Raw genomic sequence first — 18,383 nt, forward strand, 5'->3', positions numbered from 1 at the left:
TTTTGGATTCTACTATCTACAACTTCTATCAAAACTTTAAAAGTGCACTTAAGGGTGACAACACTTTGAGGGTTTGTGACCCAAATAAGACAATTTTGGCTTATGATTTTTTATCATATGTTCATGCCCAATAATCTGAATCAGATTGTGACATAATATGTCGCCACACACAAACGAGTGCACTTTGCAGAACTGATATTAATTGACAGTAGACTTAAATTGTTCTCTTGAAACTATGGGAAACTCAGAGGCCTAAATTTATTCATGACATCAACATTTAAGAGATAGCATTCAATAAATTTGGATCCAATTTCTAATGTCTACAAATCAATTATCATAACCCAACATCTTTTATCAAATCATCAAAGCAAAGCTTAAATCCAGGACCAAAACAAAAGGTCAAAATTTTCATTTAAACAAAAAAACAAACACATGGATTACAGTAAAAAGAGTTAAAATAGTAAAAAGAGAAATTTAACCTGCAACATCTGGTGAAGGAGCAGCAAAAGCAAAGGCAATAAAAAAGAAGCAATAAATGCAGCACAAGGTGGCAAGTTTCAGCCATGTATAAAGTGTTTTCATCTCTTCTTTTTTTCCTGCTATGGTAGACCCTATAAAGATTTATACACCATGGAAGAAAGATATAATTACAGTATATGAAAGAGAGGGGGAAAAAAGCTGAAATTTTTCCATTGGAGAACATCAAGTTTTTCATTTATACACCATTGTTTCCCTAGTGATTATCATCTAAAAGGCTGGATATTCTTTAATGGTAGCTGGATTCTTACAGCTAACTTTACAAAACCTTGGAATGTTCACCATTTAAAGAATTTTATCAGTTCATCTACATTGCAAGTCTAACATTCATTGTATATACAAAACTTTCCTTGAATTTAACTCCCATTTGACGATTTCTTTTTTCTATCTATTCATCAGAGTAATCCAATCATAGAATCTTAAATCACATCCCCGCTTCTTCTGCTGAACCACCTCCAGCCCGGTTCAATTCTTGGATGTTAATAAAAAACCGACTGAGATATCTAACCAATAACAAATTGGAACATAGCATATGTTGACCTCATGATGATGTAATCATTTGGAATAAAACCCTAAAAATATTTAAAAATATAAAATATAAATATATATATATAATTGTTTAAAATTAAAAATTGTTAGAATTTAAAGAAAAATCATTTGGAAGATTGTAAAAGTTATTAAAATTTTATATAAAATTGTATTTTAAAATATTTTAATAAAATTGAATAAATTTTATATCAAAATTTGTTATTATACATTATATCTAATGTATAAGAACCAATTTACTAATTTTTCAATAAACAAGCTAAAAGACGATTCTTAAGGGAGTTTTGTAATATTTTTACCGAATACGCCTAAACATATCAAGTAAAGAAAACAATTCATGCAAGTTTCGATATTTTAATTTACAACGCTTTTATATATAAATCATTGTTTTTCCTAGTAATTACCAGTGAAAAGATTAGGATAAGAATTCTTGTTTGGTTTATTTTGTTTTATCTCATGTCTAATTTTGAATGATTTTCATTTAATTCACATAATCCGAACATATGAATACATATTTGAAAAGACTGTGTTGAAAGTCAATAAATGTGAGATAAAAGATTTTAAAGCTATCCTCTGATAGAGATAAAAATGTATGAAAGGTATCCTGATCAACTTAACAAATTTATATATTTTAAAGTCAGTCTCTTAAAACATATTTTTTGCTGAATCCTCAATATATGATATAAATATAAATCAAATTGTAGATTATCAAGTGGGAGCTCAACTTAAAATTTTGGTTCAGATGTATATACTGCGTGCTTTTACTTTTTGACTCTTTTGTTCATTCCTTCTTTTAAATGTTCACAAGAAATTATTGCTTCAAACTTAAGTTTACTCAATGGTTTAGTGAATGATAATTGTTTGCTTAGACTTAAAAGTGCCTTTTAATGGTATGTGTAATACCCAATTATTGCCCGGGGCCCAAAATCCTAAAGCCCAATGACCCAATACACCAAACTAAAAACCAACAGCCCAAATACATTTGGCCCAATTGGCCCAAAATTAGCCATAGCCCACAACGTGTTTTTAGCAGCAATGGAAGCAGAAACCGCAGATCCTCGCACGTTCTCCATCTGCAGCAACGACCCCATCACCCCATGTCGCAATCACCCACGTTCAGTGATCCCTCGCGTTCTACCTGCAACAAAACCACAAACAACAATAAATAAAAGGGAGGGCTAGAAAAGCAACAAGGGGTTACGAAAATTAAGGGAAAAAAGAAGAAATAGAGAATAGGGGGTTTACATTTTTGTATCAGAAAATTATTGAGAGAGTTGATAAAAACAAGAAATTGAAGCAAAAATATTGTATACAGAGATATTTGAAAGAAGAAAAAGAATAAAAAAGCAATTTTGAAGGTAATCAGGGGTTCCATTTTTTTCTTCTTTTTTACTGTCTTGTTTTCTTTATTTTCTTTCTTGTTCTTTAAAACAAAAAGAAACAAAGAAGAAGGGGAACAGCTCTTACCGGTGGCAGCGCGCCATCGAGGCGCCGTCGTCTTTGTGGCAGATTGGAAGTGGAGTTGAAACAGCAGAGAAGAAGATGAATGTGGCTGTTGAAGTTGCAGATGGAATAAGGATTTTAATTAAGATTTGAAATGGGTTTTAAGCATTGATGGGTTATTTTCGTTTTTAATCCTTTCATGTTTTTCATCATTTCAAAACCATTGTTTTTATTGTTTACAAATTTTTCCATGACATATTAAATCTGTTCTTTTTTTAATCCCATGCTGCACAACATTTTGGAAGGGTGGGATTAATTTCCCTTTTTGCCGTCCATGTTGCACGCATTTTGCAAATTCATCCTCTGCTTTAATTTGATTTTGTGTTTTTAATTTTGTTTTGATTCAAATTTAATCCATTGTATTTGCTTTTGCAAATTAGATTGTATATTAGTCTGTTAATATTGTTATTGTTATTGTTATTAAGCTGCTGTTATTTTTGTTATTATATATTATTATTATACACATACACGCGCATATGTATTTTATTATATATATATATGTATACATTTTAAATGTTTTAAATTCATATCCATATCTTATATATTTTATTATTGTTTTATTTTTCTTAGTTTTATATATATATACGTACATATATTTCTGTTTTATAATATTTATATAGTTTTTTTATATTTTATAATCTGAATATATATACTTTTTTATAATATATATATATATACATTCACTATTCCAAAATTATAATAAATATATTTTCTGCATTCTTCTTTTATATACCTATATATCCATATTTTTATAATCTACTAATATATTATATTTATACATTTTTATTATTTCTAAAATGTATATATATTTTATTATTAATTCATTTTCATGATTTTTGAATATATATATATATATATATATATATATATGCATTAGCATTTTATCATGTCTCCAAAGAAAATATATTTTGGTTTCGTTAAAGCATTAAAATCGTTTTTAAATTTTCAAAATATTTGGCATTCATGGTTCTCGAGAAAGATCGTGTCCTAACTTACTGGATTGTGATCATTTTTCGATGAATTTAGAAAGCCAATTATTTGTTCTGTAATAAATTCACAAAGATTTCAAATAAAAGCTTATTCTCGGGAATCCAAGAATGTCGGGTCCTAACTTACTGGTCGTGACATTTTATCAACTCGAAATAAGAATTTCTAAAACCAAAGACGAACTTGATTTTGAAGATTTAAAAATATTGTGCCCTAACTCACTGGGTGTGATGTTTTATTTCTTTGAAATAAGAATGTTTATCATTTTAATTCATTCACGAGTTAAATTTTTTATTTAAACTCTTTTCAAATTTTCGACATCAAGACATAAAATAATCAAATTTGGTACCGATTTTTGGGCATTACGAGGGTGCCAACCCTTCCTCGTACGTAATTGACTCCCGAACCTATTTTCTCAAATTTCGCAGACCAAAATCGTTTTTAAGGTGAGCCGATCACACTTCAATCAAGGATCGGTGGCGACTCCAATTTTTGTTTTTAAAGTCGATAACTTATTTTTGTTTTCAAAAAAATGATTTCGACAGTATGTATCAGACAATTTGCTCAATGAAGAATGCCATGCATGGATATTTATTTCATTTTTTTATTAGCCTTAAAATTATTCATAACCCCTCCTTTAAATTTATTTTATTACGCTCGAATCCACATGCTCCTATACTAAAATAATGTTGAAGCCAACTAAGACTCAAATTAATCAACATTAATAGAGCTTTTTAACTTTTTAACTCCGTTGCTAAGATTTTTAAATCTAAAAAATAAACAAGACACTTATTTTAATCTTATTTGTGAATTTTTTATTTGAGTAAAGTACACCCATGGTCACTAAACTATCAGTAAGTTTACGTTCTAGTCACTCAACTTCAAAAAGTTATAAAATGGTCACTGAACTATTCGAAAGTTTTCATTTAAGTCATTGGGCTATTAAAATCGCTATTGTATAGCCTTCTCTGTTTACACTGCCTGCACCAATCAAAAGTTTACATTTTTCTCTTTTACAGTTCAGTTTTTTTTCATGAAACAATCTTTAACATCACAAATCTATGAATCAAACTCCTAACAATTTTCTTCTCCGATCTCCGACATTGATTGTCGGATCAACTTGGATCTAAGGTATTTTTTTCTACTCGTCGATGGGTACTAATCAACCATATTGATCACCGAATCATCGCTTGGAGCTCGCTAGCCAAACTTTTTTTTTTAAAAGAACACTTATCATCCCAGTGATTTAAATAAAACTTTCAAATAATTCAATAATCATTTTGTAACTTGTTAAAGTTGAGTGACCGAACTGTAAATTTACTAATAGTTTAATGACGTTGAGTGAAGTTGGCCTTTTTTAACCAAAACCGTTTTTTAAAAATTGAACACCGTTATTAATTTCTATATCTAAACTACCATATTCCGCTGCACACAGTCTTACATTAAAACCATCACTTAAAAACCACGTGATTCACAAATCCGACGGTCCTAATTCAATTTTACGTTTATGCCTTTTTGTGTTCAGTGTTTCACCATTTCCCCGCGTAACCCGCTCTACTACTTTTCCTCTCTAATCTATCCATAATTTTTGTTCTTCTTTTAATTATTTGCAGCAAATTCTCATTATTATTTTATTCAAAATTGCTGCAATTTTTTGCGAAATTGGTGGGAGACTCGAAGATTCACGTCTGAAAATTTCGAAATAAAGGTTTCCTTTTCGATTTTTTTTTTTTTTTTTGCTAAGCTTGCTCTTCGAATTTCTTCGTCCTTCAAAATTCCTTGTTGTTTTTTTATAAAATCTACAAAAAGAAAATATAGTTTAAAAGAGTTGAAATCGAAAGCTTTCCGCATGCATGTTATTGATCCTCCGAAACAATTAGGTGATTTTTTTTGTATGTTTGGTTGTAGAGATAGGAATAAAGGATAGGAAGTAAAAGAAGAGAAGAAATTGACTTTCATATTTGGAATTTTTTTTGTTTAAATTTGTACATGTGATATTAGTGCATGCGTTTTTGCTCCAAATTAATTCGATTTTTTTTAATGTTTCATTTTTGTTGTTTGGTTGATGAGAAAGTGCAAGAATGAAAACGAAAGATAAATTATATTTTGTTGTTTTTCCATGATAAAAATATCGGTTTCTAAATGATTCACCTTGCTTCATCCTTTCTACATTTTTAACTATCATTATTATCTAATTAAAATTAATTATTTTCTCTCTCTTTTTTTCGTGTTAATTTTATATTTGTTACTCTATACTTAATCAAAGAGTTAATGACAACGACCAGCCATGAGAGCCATACAACCTTTTGGAGATACACAGTGTTGAAGGAAAATCTCAGCCTAAAGCTTTGGATTACAACTACATTAAAAATCAACTTGTTGTAAAGTATATTTTGATACAAAAAAGAGATCAATATGGTGGCATCACAGTTAGCTGTTGTATTTTCTAAGTTGCAAACACTATTTACTTCAGATCATGCCTCTGTAGTCTCTTTGAACCTATTCGTCGCTCTTCTTTGCGCTTGTATCGTGATCGGTCATCTTTTGGAGGAGAATCGATGGATGAATGAATCAATTACTGCCCTTGTGATTGTGAGTTTCTCTCTTGACATTTATTGGCATAGATTTATTTGTTTGTGAATAATTCAGCTAAGTTTTGTTTGCTTGGATTATATGTTTTAATCTATTTTCATGTTCAACATTTGTTTTCAAAACATATTCGAACATTGACGCGGGATATGATCCTGCAGGGATTCTCCGAAGACAAGAAAAAAAAAAAGAATTGAACATTGTCATGTCGAACGCATAGTCCCATCCAACTCTGACTAGACTGTGTTTTACTCGTTTAGTACATTTGATTTAATTGATGTTATGTGCAGGGCCTTTGTACTGGGGTTATTATTTTGTGGAGAAGTGGGGGGAAAAGCTCACGTCTTTTAGTCTTCAGTGAAGATCTCTTCTTTATTTATCTTCTGCCCCCAATTATATTCAATGCCGGGTGAGTTCGTTCTTTCGTTTTCATTTCTCTAGACAAAGAATATGGAAATTGTTTAGCTTGTAGAAACTAAAATAGATGTACATGCAACACTAGTTAAATGTATTAACTGTATTTTGTTTGATTTATAAAGCCTCATGTCAATAGTGGGTCAATTTGTTAACATACCACCGAGCCATTTTTTATTAACATGATGAGACCGAGCTTTTACTGCAGCATGTGCCACCGAATCTGCTGCTTTATATTTGGTACCATCAATTAAGAATTGTTTCGCATGCTTGCCGCTGCTTATTCTATATTCTAGCTTGAACTTGAATATAAATTCCCTGTGTTTTCAATATTATAAATAGGGGAATAAAGGTGTCCTTCGATCTTGGGGGTTTATCTAATTAAGAATATGAAGTAAAGACTTCATTTCGTTCATTATTTATCGTCTAAAGCCCTTCTAATCTTTGCTTTATCTACCAGGTTCAAGGTGAAAAAGAAGCAATTTTTTCGTAACTTCATCACCATCATGATGTTTGGGGCTATTGGTACATTAATATCCTGTACAGTTATATCTTTAGGTATTTTCAAGAACTTTACAGATGCAGTTTACAGTAGTGCAGATACAATCTTTTTTTCCTTTTCTCTCTTGTTTTCGTGTGTAGAGAATGATGGCCTATGTTATTCGGACTTGGGTGTGAGTGCGGATACGGATTTGTATACAGCACGAGAATGTTTAACCTTTTCAAGTTGTTCTGTATTTGGAGGGTCTTTAGTGGGTCATATCCCCATAATGATGTTTGAATATATGTCAAACATAAGTTTCAGACACAAATACTTCAAAAATAATGAAGGAACATAGTTGGTAATATTACGGTGTGGCTTAATTTGTTAATTAAAATCCTAGTATTGGTTGGATGTGAATGAAAGTTTGATGCTTCAAACAGGTGCTACTTACATGTTTAAGGAAATGGACATTGGCTCCTTGGATATTGGAGATTTTCTAGGTATCTGCCCTTATAGCTCAATTAGTTTTAAAAATTGCTTTCTTCATGTTTGATTGTCTTACTATATTGTTCCCTACAATCCTCAGCAATTGGAGCAATCTTTGCTGCAACAGATTCTGTTTGCACACTACAGGTATTCACAAAGTAAATTCGTAGTAGCCTTTCAAATTTGAAAGTAGATCTTGCAAATTAGGACATGACACGAACCTAAGTAGAAAAAACAAAAGAATAAGTAAAACATTACATAGAACACGGTACGACAAAAAAAAAAAAACACGAACTTGTCAAAATACTAAGGTGTCAAATTTTATAATAAATATGTAATACTTTATATGAGTATGGCTAGATGAACCATCAGAGCAAAATAGAAAATGGCGAGATGACGTTTTACATACATGGAAAACCAAGGAAAAAACTGAATATACCCATAACCGACACTCACACCAGATTCAAAGCAAAATAGACTAGTATATCAAGCATACTAAAGTGGAGTTGTTTTCTTGTGGTGTAGGTGCTTCATCAAGATGAGACTCCATTACTATACAGTCTGGTTTTTGGAGAGGGTGTTGTAAATGATGCAACCTCAATAGTGCTTTTCAATGCAATCCAGAGTTTTGATCTCTCTGACATCAATTTTAGAATTGCTCTGAAGTCTATTGGCAAATTTTTCTATTTGTTTTCAGCAAGCACAATGCTGGGAGTGTTTGTAAGTCTTTTCTTATCTAAACTCATTATGTAAGCACTGAACTTCCCCCGAGGTGTGATATTTTTCTTCGCCTTACAGGTTGGGCTTGCAAGTGCTTACATCATCAAAACGTTGTACTTTGGCAGGTATGTTTTTTATGGTAGAAAGGTTTTTATGTCAATTCACTAATCCGAATATATGTCATGTTCGTGCTTTTTTTTCTCATTAAAAATATATGTTTCTATATTTTGATACATAAATAATTTATTTTATTTAAATTTTGAAATGTTTGTATATTCATGTCTTATACACAAAAGTATTTAGTTGGCATAGAACTTCATTCGGATGTTATTTCTTATTTTTGGTTATCACAGTACAATGTTGATGGTACAATGTCCTTGAAGTCTTGAACTAAAGTATTCAATGTACTTGGTTTTAACATGATTCAGGCATTCAACAGATCGAGAATTCGCTCTTATGATGCTTATGGCATACCTTTCATATATTTTGGCTGAAGTAAGACTCTTCTTAGTGAAACATGACAGCTCCTTGCAGCCCGTCCTTTCCCTATGAGCTTCTGAATTTGATGACTAATGTGGTTTTTAAGTAACTTTAATGTTGCCTCCCCTGCAGCTGTTTTATTTGAGCGGCATTCTCACAGTATTCTTTTGTGGGATTGTGATGTCACATTATACATGGCATAATGTTACTGAGAGTTCAAGAGTAACAACAAAGTATGCTTTCTCCATCTGTCATTTTACCCTTCATTTTTAGTATTCAGGTCTAATGCATATCTAGATATTTGTTTGCGGATAAGACTCTCCAAAAATCCTCCAAATATATGAAAATTTTAAAAAACATTTAATATACCAACTTCAGAGTTCAGACACATACCTAAATTGACACTGATATCCAAATCCGTTAACATAGTCTCCGTTATGTTATCTAGGGCAATAAAGGTCATGATATCTGGAAGAAAAAAAATGCCTCAAACAATGTTTACGCTTTGTGCATATGCCACAATTGATTCAGTTCTTTTTGTTTAAACACAGGCATACTTTTGCCACCTTGTCATTCGTTGCTGAGACTTTTATCTTTCTTTATGTCGGCATGGATGCCTTGGACATTTCGACATGGAGAGTAAATGATCGGTATGTTCTATTCGACTCTAGGAAGTACAACTTCTTTTGCATTTCCTTTTTCTAACGTGCATTGTATGAAATCTAAGCTACGTGAACTCTTCTTTTTCTTGAACTATTGATGTCTGACACTCTTTCCAATACATATTCGGACCTAAGTATATGACCCTCCAAGGAGCTTTAAAATATTAAAAAAATAATAACTTCAAAAAACTGAACATATCCGTACTGGATACTCGCATCATCTTTTTTTTGCAGGCCTAGAACGTCACTTATGGTTAGCTCTATACTACTTGCTCTGGTTATGGCCGGAAGAGCAGCTTTCGTGTTTCCCCTATCATATTTAGCAAACTTATCAAATAAATCATCTAGTGAAAATATAAGCTTTAGGGAACAAGTATGTGTTCTTGGCATTAAACTTTTTATTTATTTATTATTCCAAATCAATTAATATTGTTATTTGACATTACCATTTCTTCGCATTTCTTTGTTTAGATAATAATATGGTGGGCTGGTCTCATGAGAGGTGCCGTATCTATGGCTCTTGCATATAAAAAGGTAATGGAGTCTCGATACTCTTACGTCTCTTGAGACCACAGCGTTATTATCGGTGTTATTACTATTACTCATGGAAAGTAGGATTAAAGTTGGCAAAAATAGTATAAAGTAATTGTATCAAAATATATTCGGACATTAGTATAGGATGTGATATGATCATCCAAATATATCAAGAGAAAATACTAGATAATTATATTCTCGTATTAAACATATACTTATATTTTATATTAAGTGAAAATTCAGGTCATATATAGATAATAAATAAGAAGAACAGAGAAAATAAGAGTAAACTAGCATTAAAGTTAGTTGAACTAGAATGAGGAATCTCAATAGAAATAATAGATTCGAACTTTTCGTATTTTTAATGCACATACATTTAATACATATTTAAATATTAATACAAGAATCTAATATGATTCTCCAAATATATATACAAAGAAAACTTTTAAAATATAAACATATCCATGTAAGACATATTGCTCACATCCAATCAATATTTAAGTCTAATCCATGTCATAGATGATAGAATGAGAGTAATTCAAAGTATGAAATGATTTGATAGACTTTTACTTAATGTTATGAATGCAGTTCTCAAGGTTAGGTCAAACTGAACTGCGAAAGAATGCAGTTATGATTACAAGCACTATAACCATAGTTTTATTCAGCACTGTGGTAAGATATCTATTGCTTTTATCTACTTTAAACCCGACTCAAACTAAAAAAAGCTCGTTCAATTGTTTTTTATATAATTTTTATTCAAAATTTTAAATTAAAGAATTTTTCTTATTGTTGCAACTGTCTGAATTCAGGTTCAATCTACAAATAACAAAATACTTTTAAAAAATTTTTATATCACTACTAATTTAGACCGACTTTGTCGAACAGGATGAATTACTATTGTATCCACAAACAGGTCTAGATCAACCGCCTAAAATCATTATTTTTGGAGATGTCACACTTACTATTTTTTGTGTTGTTTCTGCCATAGGTTTTTGGCATAATGACTAAACCTCTAATAAGGGTCTTGTTGCCTCATCCCAAAATAACGACTAGCATGCTTTCAGAAGCATCAACTCCAAAATCCAGTACAATGCCGTTTCTCGGAAGTGCCGATAATTCTTTTGATGATAATCTCGGTGCAGCTCATCGGCCGAGTAGTATTCGTGAACTTCTTGCAACTCCGACGCACACCGTTCATCGTTATTGGCGTAAGTTTGATAATGCCTTCATGCGCCCGGTGTTTGGTGGCAGGGGTTTCGTGCCTTTTGTTCCCGGTTCCCCGACTGAAAGGAGCGAACATAATCTACTACATAAGGAAAGTAGCGAATCGGATGTTTGCAATTTTTGAAATATACAAATTCAAACCTTTTTAGTTTACATATATTAGAATTCGTTTATTATATTTACTAAATATATGAAATATTTGTTTAAGTTTATTTGAGTGACTTTTAAGATATCGAAGTTATAAAAATTTAGATTGAATAATATTGGGTTTTTGTATTGTAATTTATCTTTAATTTATTTATTATTGGGATATATCACTTCAATTTAGAAGGAATAAAATTTAATTTGACTTGAAAAATTTGAAAAAAATTCAACACTCTAAATTTTGTTTCTATTATTAGATCTTGATGTTTCTTCCATTCAGCATACAGGTTCTGATCGCTTTACGTTTTTTATTCATGACTGTCTCTTCCAATTATATCGTCTCCAAAATTTGAACCTTGATCTTCTTTTAAAAATACAATATACTTAACCATTACACCCAACCACTTATTAATATATAGATACTTAACTTTCACTTCCATGACTTAACCCAAAATAATAGCAACCTAAATTTATAGGATACTAGACATATTTATTATTTAATACACTTTTCATCTTATTTTGATATATTTTAAATGTTATGATTTGTGTAAAACCGAAGATTTTGTTAAAAAGCTTTGTTATTTGTTTAAATTTAATTATAAAACATTTTAATATAATTTTTTATTGTAAACAATAAGTTAAATTTTCGGATAAAAATATTAATAAACAATTAAAGTCCAAATATTAAAATACCCAAAACAGGATAATTTGGTAAACTCAACTTTGTAGACTCTACTGTCAATACACTACACCTACCCTATCACTGGACCAATAAAGTACAATGCAGCCTTTACCTAACTCCAAAAAAAAATTAATATTTAGTATTTTATTGAGGTTATTTTTATACATTAATTAATTATAAAAATATTTCTACAAAATAAAATTAAATATTTATTAAATATCTTGTTTTCTTTGTAAATATAAAAAATAAATCAAAACTCAAATTTATACTAAATAAGATACGGTTGTATGATATATATATATAAAGCTTATTAAAATTTTAACCGTTTAAATTATATCATGTGTATTATTTTTAAATATTTTTAAAATTTTTATTACATCCTAAAAATAGATGCCACCTTTAAATCATGAAAAAAAAGATAAAGCTAATAATATATCAAACAAATTTTCATAAAAATTTAAATATGATTTAACTAGAAATTTTATTTATATATTTTTATCTATAAACTCTTAACTCTTAAATTGAAGAGTTTTATATGAATTCGAACTCGTATCTTCCTCTTAAATGTTACAATAATAATCGTGTCAACTGAGTTAAAACTCAATTAGCTTAATTTTTTTAATATATATAATATATGAAAATATTTGATAATTACTGGCAAAATTTTTTAGGCTTTACACTGAAGGTTGGGACAGGGGTGTTCAAACGGTTAATTGAATCAAACTAGTATTTATCGAATTAATCAAACCTTTTAACCCTTTAACCATTAGCCGAGCTGAATTTTTTTTTCAAAAAAAATTAACCGAACTGAAATATTTCGGTTAATTCGGTCAGTTAACCGAAATTCATATGTTTTTTTAGTTAAAATAAATATAAAACATATAAAAAATAAATTGATAATGTTTATTTAACCGAATTAAAACTACATATAATTCATATTGTTAATTATTAAATTCGGTCAATTTGATTAATTACCCTATTTCAACTGAATTAACCAATAAATTAACTTCCAAAAATCATTAATGAGACGATTAATTAAATTAGATCGGTTAATTCGATTTAATCGAAATTTGAGCACTCTAAATTAGGGTGATGACAAATGTCTAATAGGGTATATTAAAGTATTAATATATATAATGAGACAAATGGCAATTTTAAATTTCGCCGGTAGAATTAAAAAAGAGAGCATATTGTTAATGTACCTAATGTTAATCAATTTATAATTATACAAATTTAAATCAAAATTAAAAAAAACCTTAATTCAATTAATAAGCCTTTAAACTATATTTTTTGTAATAAGATACTTAAAACTTTTTTTGGTGAATTATTTACCTAAATTATAATTAGGCAATCATTAATGGCTTCCAATTTAGAAAAACCTTTTATTTTATTCAATCAAAAGTTGAATAAAAAAAATTCTAAATTCAATAGTAGATAAAACACCAAACCCCGACTCCAAACAACCAAAAACAAAGAAAGCTACTTAAACTTATTTGCTTTCTTTCGCCTTCGTCTCCTCAAAATCCCAAAGCAAATGGCTCTCGAAAGCTTTCAGGTAATTCATTCTTCTTTCTGTTTTATTGTTGTCATTACAATGTTAAGGTTAAAAAGACCAAACAATGTTTTGTTTTGTTTTGTTTTTTGGACTGATCTTTAGTCTTCTTTGATGATCATCTGTTTGGTTGTTGAGAAAAAAAGTCAAAACAATGAAGAGAACTGAAACAGAAGAAGATTTTAAGTTCTGGGTTGTTCTTGTATATTGGTCTAATGTTTCAAAGCTTCTTGCTTTTTCTTTTTTCAGTTGACTTTAACAGTTGTAATTTGTTTCCCATTTTTTGGGGGAATGAAAGAGAAGTACACTTGATGCTTTGATTTGTGTTATGAATTGTTTTTTAATGTTTCCTATTGATTGGTTTTGAGTGATTTGAAATTGCATTGGATTAAAGATATAAACTTTAACTACTTTTTGTTTGCTTCTCATTATTAGATCAGTGGATGCTAGTTTGATGAAAATAGCTTGATTGGCTTTAGTGTTTTGTTTTTTCTTTTGATTTTGATATGCATTTTGCTTGATTTCATTTTGGATTACTGGGTTTAGTTTCCTTAGATGCTAGATAAAGCATTTCATGCTTGTTTTTTATTCATATTTCTTATTCCTAGACATATATATATATATATATATATATATATATAAGCTTCAAAATGAATTCTTTTTGTTCATTTTCTAGTATTTGATCTGAGCTCGGTTAATTTGTACAAAAATCTAAGTGATTCCATTGGCTATGGTGACCGCTTTTTGGTGTACTTTTAGTTGCCGATCACAGATTTCCATATCGGCAATGAAACTCGAAGGAATTCGGTGTTAATTTGCGTGCCGATAATGGCAGAATCAGTTGATCAAATGCTGGTTCAGATGCAAAAGGCAAAGGACTTTGGTGGCGATCTTGTTGAGCTTCGGGTGGATTTCTTGAAGAACTTTGTTCCTAGGCAAGATCTTGATATCTTGATCAAACAAGCTCCATTGCCAACTCTTGTCACCTACAGGTAATGATTTATATCCTTTGGAGGAAATAAAAATGGTTGCATCTGTTATCTATGATATTCAGAGAAATTGCTCTGTATATGATTCTGTTGTTGGAGAAATATCTTCCCGTATTTAACAACCCGTCTTATGGATAATACATTTTAGACCAAGATGGGAAGGTGGTCAATATGATGGTGATGAAAGCAAGCGGCGAGAAGCATTACGTCTGGCCATGGAATTGGGAGCCGATTACATTGATATAGAACTCAAGGTTGGTCACAGTTGCTTTGAATTCTTATTTTTTTTAGTTCCAGGAACATGTTAATAAAAATCCATTTTGACTCTTTGAAGGTTGCTCATGACTTCTTCAATTCACTTCCAGGGAAGAGGCCTGAAAAAGTCAAGATTATAGTTTCTTCACACAACTATGAAAGAACTCCATCGGTCAAGGAATTAAGTCACCTTGTTGCGAGAATACAGGCTACCGGAGCTGACATAGTGAAGATCGCAACAACTGCCGTAGACATCATAGACAATGCTAGAATATTTCAAGTGCTTGTACACTCCCAAGTAAGTAATCTACCAGAGCTCCTGTTTGCAATTACTTTAACGATGCTTCCTGTTTTACGGAAAAACCCGAACTGTTTCTTAGTTTGAACATATCGTTTTTCATTATTACTCCTAAGAATTTGTGTTCTTACAATCTTTCCTACATTGTGAATGACAATGTCAGCTGAATCTGTAGGTTCCAATGATAGGACTTGTTATGGGAGAGAGGGGTTTGATGTCGAGGATCCTTGCTGCTAAATTTGGGGGATTTCTCACTTTTGGTTCACTCGAGGCAGGACTAGTATCGGCCCCTGGGCAACCAACTGTGAAGGAATTATTAGATTTATACAATATGAGGCTTATAGGACCTGATACCAAAGTCTATGGTGTTATCGGAAATCCTATCGGTCACAGCAAAAGTCCTCACATCTACAATGCTTCATTTAAATCCTCCAGTTTTAATGGAATATATCTACCTTTATTGGTTGACGATGTCTCAACTTTTATTACCACTTATTCAGCCCCCGATTTTGCTGGATACAGGTAAAGAAAAATCTGCTTAAGCGTCTACCGTAAGTATAGTATCATTTTTTCTGAAAATAATAGTTTTTTCCTTCCGAAATGCAGTTATACCATTCCTCACAAGGAGGCTGGACTTAAATGCTGTGATGAGGTTGATCCCATTGCCAAGGTACTTTGTCCCTGTTTGGATTCGGGTTGTTAGTATTATGTTCCCTCGTGTCATCAAGTTTCATCTTAACATGTTGAGCAAGGTGTTGCATATCGTGTCAGAATAGTACATTTGACTCTTTTTTTTTTATTCATCAAATTCCTTACAGGCAATAGGAGCGATTAGTTGTATGATCAAAAGATCAACTGAAGGAAAACTGATTGGTTATAATATCGACTACCTTGGTGGCATTGCAGCTATTGAAGAAGAACTAAGAGGTTAATGCATTTACAATATTCGGTTTCTTCCATCCCTTTCTGAACACAATGATTTAACCCGCACTTCTTTTCCCCCTTCTCTGCAGTATCAAATGGTGCAACCCTTGCATCCGGTTCGCCATTGGCTGGTAAAACATTTGTCATAATTGGAGCCGGTGGTGCTGGAAAAGCACTGGCTTATGGAGCATATGAAAAAGGAGCTCGAATCGTTGTTGCCAATCGCACATACGGTAAGGGTCTCAAAATAGGTATATCATTCATTTCATGATATGATGGCTTTTTTATGTGGTAAGAATCTTTAACACTGATATATCATTATGTTCTATGACATATTCTCAGATTCGGGTGTAAGTGTCTTATGTGTATCTCAATCCATTTTTGTCATTTTTAATACAGTGGCATTAGTGATTTGTTTCTCATTGACTACTAAGGATGATCATGTTTTCTTCTGAATTCCAGACAAAGCTAAAGAACTCGCTAGCAAAGTCCGAGGACAAGCACTTACTCTTGCTGAGTTAAATGATTTCTGTCCTGAAGAAGGGATGATCCTCGTTAACACGACACCTGTTGGAATGGAACCAAGAATCGAGGAGACACCAGTGTCCAAGGTTTGCCTCTTTAATTTTTGTTCCCAAACATGGTTCTTACAAAAGCCTCACAAATGGATAAACTGGTTCACCGGGATTGAACCATATCCATTACTTAGTATCAATGTCCTCCAATGTATAGATTAGGCTGAAACTGAAATGCACTGAAACAACAATATCATATTCAATTAACATGAGGTATTATTTGCCTATGATACTCAGACTTTGGTGTAAGTATTGGACACAGTCTAAGTTTTTCCATGTAGTTAGAGGATATAACTTGCATCAAAGCCATTTTAGTCTTTCGCTGTTCAGACTCTTCGGAATTCAGATCCATAAAAGCATATTTTCCAACATCTATAGTAAAAATAGCCAAGTTTGACACAGTCTCTTTTTTTCATGGCAGGAAACTTTGAAACACTACTCGTTGGTGTTCGATGCTGTTTACACACCAAAGTTAACCAGACTCCTAAGAGAAGCAAAGCAATCTGGTGCTACTATTGTGTATGGAACAGAGATGTTTATCAACCAAGCATTTATACAATTTGAGATGTTCACCGGTTTGCCTGGTAAGACGATGCCCTATGATTGACCCGATTTGAGAATTATCTGATATATACCCCCAATGCCCTATGATTGATCGGATTCGAGAATTCTCTATCCCTATTGTTTTTTAGTACTAATCTATGCATACCCTTTGTTCTTCTAACAATATTTTTCCATTAATCACAACTCGAGATGATCACTGTTTTGTCTGGTAAGATGAATCGGCTGATTGATCGGATTCATGAATTCACTATCCTGCATACCAATTGCCTCTTCTAATGATTTTTTATTTTCAATTTATCTGTTGCAGCACCAAAGCAACTCATTAGGGATGTATTGGCAATAACTACATAAAAAGAAGGAATATTTCTTATTGCAGCTCAACCGAAGTTTTTCAAGGGGTTTTCATGTGATCAAGCTCAACCCCTTATTCTTTGACAAGTTTTTTTTTTTTTAATAAATATATTTGGTCATAATTTTGAGAGAAAGTGTAAGCATTTTCTTCTTTTGGCTCAGTTTGTAATCGTATCATGAAAATTAACTTCAAAAGAAATTACTTATGCATTTGCATTTAATCCATCTCTAATTTTAATCCTGTGTTAGGATGGAAAAAATTAGTAAATATTGGGTTTAAGGCTAAGCTTATGTCATGTTTTATAATATTTTTTGGTATTTTTAATGTCCGTTTTTCGGCCCATTTTCGAAGTTCGTGGCTACCCTTTCTAATAATGTTATCTTCAAAATTCGAACATGTGTCTTCCCTTGAAAAGTGTAATGTATCTTACTACTACAACTAACATTTGTTAGTATTAAATTGTTTTTTTTTTTATTAAGGAAGGTAAAGGTTATTACATAACATTCAATCTAGGAAAAGATAAATCTCCTCATGTTGCACATTCAAAGCAAAATTAGGAGGTTGGGATCAAGAGTAAAAGTCAAAAACCATTCTTTTTGCAGCCTTTGCCAAGCAATCATCCTATCACATTCTCGATGCACATGCCTAATACCAATATCTCAATCTTGACACAACATGTCTCGGATGGCGTGATATATGAATCTGGTTGTTGTATCATCAGAGTACCCTTAACATGATTCAAAGCTTTCAAACAATTTGTTTCTAACAACACATCACAACAACCATGGATATCTCGAAACATTATCAAGATTATCCAATTGAAGAGTCATTGAATCAATTCATTCAGACAGTACTGGCCCTAAAGATTTGGCACGACCTTAT

At 31.4% G+C, this 18,383-nt stretch overlaps 2 protein-coding genes and 1 long non-coding RNA gene across 3 annotated transcripts; 2 read left to right on the top strand and 1 right to left on the bottom strand.

Annotated features, from left to right (window-relative positions):
* Positions 1-1,894: 1,894 nt before the first annotated feature.
* On the bottom strand, positions 1,895-2,962 carry LOC105793720 (uncharacterized). Its single transcript, XR_001133558.2, has 2 exons — positions 2,551-2,962; positions 1,895-2,221 (listed from the first exon to the last, which is right to left on the bottom strand). It is a non-coding gene; the product is annotated as an uncharacterized LOC105793720 (long non-coding RNA).
* A 3,026-nt stretch (positions 2,963-5,988) lies between these two features.
* LOC105793721 (sodium/hydrogen exchanger 2) lies at positions 5,989-11,290 on the top strand. The gene is made up of 14 exons (XM_012622566.2): positions 5,989-6,165; positions 6,453-6,571; positions 7,037-7,134; positions 7,501-7,560; positions 7,647-7,693; positions 8,072-8,266; positions 8,345-8,391; positions 8,695-8,761; positions 8,879-8,979; positions 9,298-9,396; positions 9,643-9,781; positions 9,880-9,942; positions 10,531-10,614; positions 10,931-11,290. The coding sequence occupies exons 1-14, from the start codon at positions 5,989-5,991 to the stop codon at positions 11,288-11,290; spliced, it is 1,656 nt and encodes a 551-aa protein (XP_012478020.1).
* Positions 11,291-13,416: 2,126 nt separating this feature from the next.
* On the top strand, positions 13,417-17,786 carry LOC105792621 (bifunctional 3-dehydroquinate dehydratase/shikimate dehydrogenase, chloroplastic). Its single transcript, XM_012621281.2, has 11 exons — positions 13,417-13,547; positions 14,304-14,536; positions 14,682-14,787; positions 14,868-15,086; positions 15,262-15,608; positions 15,693-15,756; positions 15,905-16,013; positions 16,100-16,243; positions 16,473-16,621; positions 17,007-17,169; positions 17,457-17,786. Exons 1-11 carry the CDS (start codon positions 13,527-13,529, stop codon positions 17,498-17,500), a joined length of 1,599 nt encoding a protein of 532 aa, XP_012476735.1. The 5' UTR covers positions 13,417-13,526; the 3' UTR covers positions 17,501-17,786.
* The last annotated feature ends 597 nt before the right edge of the window (positions 17,787-18,383 follow it).

This window comes from Gossypium raimondii, chromosome 8 (assembly GCF_025698545.1).
Source record: "Gossypium raimondii isolate GPD5lz chromosome 8, ASM2569854v1, whole genome shotgun sequence".
NCBI classification, from domain to species: domain Eukaryota; kingdom Viridiplantae; phylum Streptophyta; class Magnoliopsida; order Malvales; family Malvaceae; genus Gossypium; species Gossypium raimondii.

What these genes read in the sequence shown, in the direction of transcription:
- LOC105793721 (XM_012622566.2), top strand. Translation starts at nt 5,989, where the DNA reads ATGGTGGCATCACAGTTAGCTGTTGTATTTTCTAAGTTGCAAACACTA. An exon ending in AGTTCAAGAGTAACAACAAA is followed by an intron (nt 8,980 to 9,297) that starts GTATGCTTTCTC and finishes GTTTAAACACAG; the next exon opens with GCATACTTTTGCCACCTTGT. An exon ending in TAGTTTTATTCAGCACTGTG is followed by an intron (nt 10,615 to 10,930) that starts GTAAGATATCTA and finishes TTTCTGCCATAG; the next exon opens with GTTTTTGGCATAATGACTAA.
- LOC105792621 (XM_012621281.2), top strand. Translation starts at nt 13,527, where the DNA reads ATGGCTCTCGAAAGCTTTCAG. An exon ending in TGGCTCTCGAAAGCTTTCAG is followed by an intron (nt 13,548 to 14,303) that starts GTAATTCATTCT and finishes GTGTACTTTTAG; the next exon opens with TTGCCGATCACAGATTTCCA. An exon ending in CCAACTCTTGTCACCTACAG is followed by an intron (nt 14,537 to 14,681) that starts GTAATGATTTAT and finishes AATACATTTTAG; the next exon opens with ACCAAGATGGGAAGGTGGTC.